General features: G+C 54.5%; 1 protein-coding gene across 1 annotated transcript in view; it reads left to right on the forward strand.

The window, feature by feature from the left end:
- Positions 1-504: 504 nt before the first annotated feature.
- BPNT2 (3'(2'), 5'-bisphosphate nucleotidase 2) overlaps positions 505-6,281 on the forward strand; it is a 16,672-nt gene continuing 10,895 nt past the window's right edge. The window contains exon 1 of the mRNA XM_039368783.1: positions 505-1,383. Within this exon, the coding sequence (XP_039224717.1) occupies positions 1,015-1,383 (369 nt within the window). The 5' untranslated portion in view covers positions 505-1,014. The remainder of the gene's footprint in view (positions 1,384-6,281) is intronic.

The following is a 6,281-nucleotide window of genomic DNA, read 5'->3' on the forward strand; positions in this document are numbered from 1 at the left end:
AAAATAAAAAAAAAAAAAAAACAAAAAACCCGAAGCTTGGGTCCCTCAAAGGCGGAAGTTGCGTCATGAGGTGCCCGTATCGTGGCATTTCCGGCGCGTCATGGCTCCGCTCTGAGGGAAAAAGAAAAAAAGAAAGGTGGGTCCCCGAAAGGACCGCAGGAAGGACCGGAAGTGGCGTCACGACGTGCCCGCGCGCGCCGTCCTTCCGGCCCTGAGGCGCTATGGTTCCGCGCTGAGGGGGAAAAAAAAATAAAAAAAAAAAAAGGAAGCTTGGGTCCCTCAAAGGTCGGAAGTTGCGTAATGAGGTGCCCGTATCGTGGCATTTCCGGCGCGTCATGGCTCCGTTCTGAGGGAAGAAGAAAAAAAGAAAGGTGGGTCCCCGCAAGGCCCGCAGGAAGGACCGGAAGTGGCGTCACGACGTGCGCTCGCGCGCCATCCTTCCGGCCCGGAGGCTCTATGGCTCCGCGCTGAGGGGGAAAAAAATGAAAAAAAAAAAAAAGGAAACTTGGGTCCCTCAAAGACCGGAAGTTGCGTCATGAGGTGCCCGTATCGTGGCATTTCCGGCGCGTCATGGCTCCGTTCTGAGGGAGAAAGAAAAAAAGAAAGGTGGGTCCCCGAAAGGCCCACATAAAGAAGGACCGGAAGTGGCGTCACGACGTGCCCGCGCGCGCCGTCCTTGCGGCCCTGAGGTGCTATGGTTCCGCGCTGAGGGGAAAAAATTTAAAAAAAAAATACAAAAAAAAAACAAAAACGAAGCTTGGGTCCCTCAAAGGCCGGAAGTTGCGTCATGAGGTGCCCGCGTCGTGGCATTTCCGGCGCGTCATGGCTCCGCTCTGAGGAAAAAAAAAAGAAAGGTGGGTCCCCGGAGGGCCCGCAGGAAGGACCGGAAGTGGCGTCACGACGTGCCCGCGCGCGCCGTCCTTGCGGCCCTGAGGCGCTATGGCTTCGCGCTGAGGGGGAAAAAGAAGAAGCCAAAAAGCGAAGCGTCCGGCGCTTGCCTGGGCCTGGCCGGCCATGGCGCCGATGGGCATCCGCCTCTCGCCGCTCGGCGTGGCCGTCTTCTGCCTGCTGGGCCTGGGCGTCCTCTACCACCTCTACTCGGGCTTCCTGGCCGGCCGCTTCGCCTCCTTCCTGCTGGGCGGGCCTCCCGCGCCGGCGGCCGGCGGCGGCGGCCTAGTCGACCTGCGGGAGCTGCTGGCGGCCTCGGTGGCGGCGGCCGTCCGCGGCGGCCTGGAAGTGCGTCGGGTCCGCGAAGGCAACCAGCTCCACGCCCGGGCCAAGGGCAAGACCCGCGAGGGGGCGGAGGAGCAGTTGACCAGCGGCGACCTGCTCTCCAACCGGCAGATGTACTTCCTGCTCAAGGCCGCCTTCCCCGGCGTGCAGGTGCGGGGCAGGGGGTGGGGGGGACGCCAACGCCCGGCGGGCCCTGGTTTCTGGGGTGGGGGAGGCGCCCGGGGGGGGGAGGAGGGAGGGCCTTGGTGGTCCAACGCCGTCCCTGCAGGGCAGGCTCTGCCGAAGGGATCCGTGGGGGAGGACTCCAATTCCCAGAGTTCTCAGCCGGCATGCTTTAAGAGGGGAGGACTCCAACTCCCAGAGTTCCAGCCAGCATGCCTTAAGAGGGGAGGAGTCCGAATCCCACAGATCCCAGCCAGGATGCTTTAAGAGGGGAGATCTCCAATTCCCAGAGTTCCCAGCCGGCGTGCCTTAAGAGGGGAGGACTCCAACTCCCAGAATCCCCCAGCTAGCATGCTTTAAGAGGGGAGGATTCGGAATCCCAGAGTTCCCAGCCAGCATGCCTTAAGAGGGATGCACCTCAACTCCCAGAATCCCCCAGCAGGCATGCTTTAAGAGGGGAGGATGTCCACTCCCAGAATCCCCCAGCCAGCATGCTTTAATAGGGGGGATTTCCACTCCCAGAATCCCGTATCCAACATGCTTTAAGAGGGGAGGACTTCAACTCCCAGAATCCCCCAGCCGGCATGCTTTATGAAGGCGGGATTTCCACTCCCAGAATCCCCCAGCCGGCATGCTTTAAGAGGGGAGGACTCCAACTCCCAGAATCCCCAGCTAGCATATTTTAAGGGGGGAGGATTCGGAATCCCAGAGTTCCCAGCCAGCATGCCTTAAGAGGGGAGGACTCTAACTCCCAGAGTTCCCAGCCAGTGTGCCTTAAGAGGGGGGACTCCGACTCCCAGAGTTCCCAGCCAGCGTGCCTTAAGAGGGGAGGACTCCAACTCCCAGAATTCCCAGCCAGCATGCTTTAAAAGGGCTGGATTTCAACTCCCAGAGTTCCCCCATCCAGCATCCGTTCAGAGGGGTGGACTTCAACTCCCATCACTCCCAGCCAGCCCTTCGTGCAAGGGGACGTGGGCTGGACTACGACTGCCAGGCTTCCCCGCCAGCCATCTAGGCAAGGTGATGTTGGGGTGGACTACAACTCCCAGGCTCCCCAGCCAGCCCTACATGCCACGGGAAGCCGGTTGGGCTTCAACTGTCGTAATTCCCAGCCAGCAGGCTTTCAGAGGGGTGAACCTCAACTCCCATCCTTCCCAGCCAGCCCTTTGTGCAAGGGGACGCCAGCTGAGCCTCAACTCCCAGAATTCCCCCATCCCGCCTGCTCTGAGAGGGCTGAACGTCGACTCCCATCCTTCCCAGCCAGTCCTTCGTGCAAGGGGATGTGGGCTGGACTACAACTCCCAGGCTTCCCAGCCAGCCCTGCATGTAAGGGGAAGCCGGGCGGACTTCAACTCCCATATATCCCAGCCAGCCATGCCTGGACCGGGAAGCTAAGTGGGCTTCCACTCCCAGGATTTCCTAGCCAGCCTTATATAGAAGAAGAACCCGGGTGGACTTCAACTCCCATCATTCCCAGCCAGCCCTGTATGCAAGGAGAATTGGAATGAAGCTGGACTCTCTGGGATTCAAGTTAATTTCCACCCAGGCCGAGGGTGGTTTCCATTGTTTGCGGAGTGATGCCCTTGCTCTAGTGCAAGGGTTAGGCAACCTTGCCTCTTTGATGATTTGTGGACTTCAACTCCCAGAATTCCTCAGCCAGGACGCTTTAAGACAGGGCTCTTCCAACTTGGCCCTTTTATGGCTGGTGGACTTCAATTCCCAGAATTCCTCAGCCAGGATGCTTTAAGACGGGTATTCAAACTGAGCCCTTTTATGACTGGTGGACTTCAACTCCCAGAATTCCTCAGTCAGGACGCTTTAAGACAGGGCTCTTCCAACTTGGCCCTTTTATGGCTGGTGGACTTCAATTCCCAGAATTCCTCAGCCAGGACGCTTTAAGACAGGGCTGTTCAAAGTGGGTCCTTTTATGACAGGTGGACTACAACTCCCAGAATTCCTCAGCCAGGACGCTTTAAGACAGGGCTGTTTAAAGTGGGTCCTTTTATGACAGGTGGACTTCAACTCCCAGAATTCCTCAGCCAGGACGCTTTAAGACAGGGCTGTTCAAAGTGGGTCCTTTTATGACAAGTGGACTACAACTCCCAGAATTCCTCAGCCAGGACGCTTTAAGACAGGGCTGTTCAAAGTGGGTCCTTTTATGACAGGTGGACTTCAACTCCCAGAATTCCTCAACCAGGATGCTTTAAGACGGGTATTCAAACTGAGCCCTTTTATGACTCTTGGACTTCAACTCCCAGAATTCCTCAGTCAGGACGCTTTAAGACAGGGCTCTTCCAACTTGGCCCTTTTATGGCTGGTGGACTTCAATTCCCAGAATTCCTCAGCCAGGACGCTTTAAGACAGGGCTGTTCAAAGTGGGTCCTTTTATGACAGGTGGACTTCAACTCCCAGAATTCCTCAACCAGGATGCTTTAAGACGGGTATTCAAACTGAGCCCTTTTATGACTCTTGGACTTCAACTCCCAGAATTCCTCAGTCAGGACGCTTTAAGACAGGGCTCTTTCAACTTGGCCCTTTTATGGCTGGTGGACTTCGACTCCCAGAATTCCTCAGCCAGGATGCTTTTAAGAGAGGTGTTCAAACTGGGCCCTTTTATGACAGGTGGACTATAACTCCCAGAATTCCTCAGCCAGGATGCTTTTAAGACGGGGTTCTTCAAACTGGGTCCTTTTATGACAGGTGGACTTCGACTCCCAGAATTCCTCAGTCAGGACGCTTTAAGACGGGGGGGTCTTCCAACTGGGCCCTTTTGTGACTGGTGGACTTCAACTCCCAGAATTCCTCAGCCAGGACGCTTTTAGATGGGTGTTCAAACTGGGCCCTTTTATGACAGGTGGACTAATAACTCCCAGAATTCCTCAGCCAGGACGCTTTAAGACGGGGGGGGGGTCTTCCAACTGGGCCCTTTTATGACTGGTGGACTTCAACTCCCAGAATTCCTCAGCCAGGACGCTTTAAGACAGGGCTCTTCCAACTCGGCCCTTTTGTGGTTGGTGGACTTCAACTCCCAGAATTCCTCAGCCAGCACGGTCATTGCAAAGGATACAGGGAATTGAAGTCCATGCATAAAGAAAGGTCTAGGCTGGTGTTTCTCAACCTTGGTAACTCTTAAGATGGGTGAACTTCAACTCCCAGAATTCTTGAGCCGGCATGGCTGTTTCAGGAATTCTGGGTAGTGAAATCCACAAGTCATCAAAGAGTCAAGGTTGCCTACCCCTGCTTCTAGTGACACAATTTGACATCGGAGACAGAGTGTTTCGGGGTGATGCAAATTGTCCATCCAATGCAAAGCTTGTCCTTGACTCACAAAGGTGTGTTTAGTGTGTGAATATGTGTTTACTGAAGCTGGCAGTGTTAACACAGGCTTGTGCAATAAGGACTTGTACAACAGCTGGTTCACGAAGGAAGCCGGTTAACCGTTGAGAGGACAATTGGAACTGTTCAAATAATGTCCTTGCTAAAAGGACAATTAACACAGTGAAAGGGAGAGTGAAAAATGGGTGGATAATTATCCGGTGGAACGGCGGACGTTGTGGGTGCTTCATTGCGACAGGTTTTTTTTTTTTTAGAAGAGACTGGACAGTCGGTTGTCTGAAATGGTAGAGGCTCTCCTTCTGGAGCGGGGTGGGTGGGTTTGGACTAGATGACCGCCAAAGTCCCTTCCAAATCTCATTCTGTGATTCTGTCAGGGTCTCCTGCTTGAGCAGGGGGTTGGACTAGATGACCTCCAAGGTCCCTCCCAACTCTGTTATTCTGCCAGGGTCTCCTGCCTGAGCAGGGGGTTGGACTAGATGACCTCCGAGGTCCCTTCCAGCTCTGTTATTGTGCCAGGGTCTCCTGCCTGAGCAGGGGGTTGGACTAGATGACCTCCAATGTCACTTCCAGCTCTGTGATTCTGTCAGGGTCTCCTGCTTGAGCAGGGGGTTGGACTAGATGACCTCCGAGGTCCCTTCCAGCTCTGTTATTGTGCCAGGATCTCCTGCCTGAGCAGGGGGTTGGACTAGATGACTTCCAATGTTACTTCCAGCTCTGTTATTCTGTGAGGGTCTTTTCCCTGAGTAGGGGGTTCGACTAGATGACCTTCAAGGTCCCTCGCAGCTCTGTCATTGTGTCAGGATCTCCTGCCTTAGCAGGGGGCTGGACTAGATGACCTCCAAGGTCCCTTCCAGCTCTGTTATTCGGTCAGGGTCTCCTGCCTGAGCAGGGGGCTGAACTAGATGACCTCCAAGATCCCTTCCAGCTCTGTTATTCTGTCAGGAACTCCTGCTTGAGCAGGGGGTTGGACGATGACCTCCAAGATCCCTTCCAGCTCTGTTATTCTGTAAGGGTCTCCTACCTGAGCAGGGGGTTGGACTAGATGACCTCCAAGATTCCTCCCAACTCTGTTATTCTATGATTCTGTCAGGGTCTCCTGCTTGAGCAGGGGGCTGGACTAGGTGACCTCCAAGGTCCCTTCCAGCTCTCTTCTGCTTTTGCTTCAGTCCCTTTTTTTCCCTTTTTCGCCCGTTCCAACCCCAGGAATTTATCTGCCCAGCCATGTAGAAATGGCTAAAAATGCCTTTTGTTTGGATTTCTCCATCGCGGGAACACAGTTGACAGGCCCGTTGTGGTTGTCGGATTGTGTGTCAACGGTGCCACGGCGTTTCGAAAGCTTTTTTCGGCCGCCCTCTTGGTTTTCAACCCCGCCCCTAACATGAGGGCTCTTTGATCCTGCAGCCAAATTATAATATATATGTATGTATGTATGTATGTATGTATGTATGTATGTATGTATGTAGATCTTTGGTTATTCGGGTTTTCTCCGCGTCAAATTGGAAGTGTCTTGGCGACGTTTCGACAAAGTCTCATTCGTCATCTTCAGGCTG

The sequence above is a fragment of the Crotalus tigris genome, unplaced genomic scaffold (assembly GCF_016545835.1).
Source record: "Crotalus tigris isolate CLP2741 ecotype Arizona unplaced genomic scaffold, ASM1654583v1 scf7180000020932.1150333, whole genome shotgun sequence".
NCBI lineage: Eukaryota > Metazoa > Chordata > Lepidosauria > Squamata > Viperidae > Crotalus > Crotalus tigris.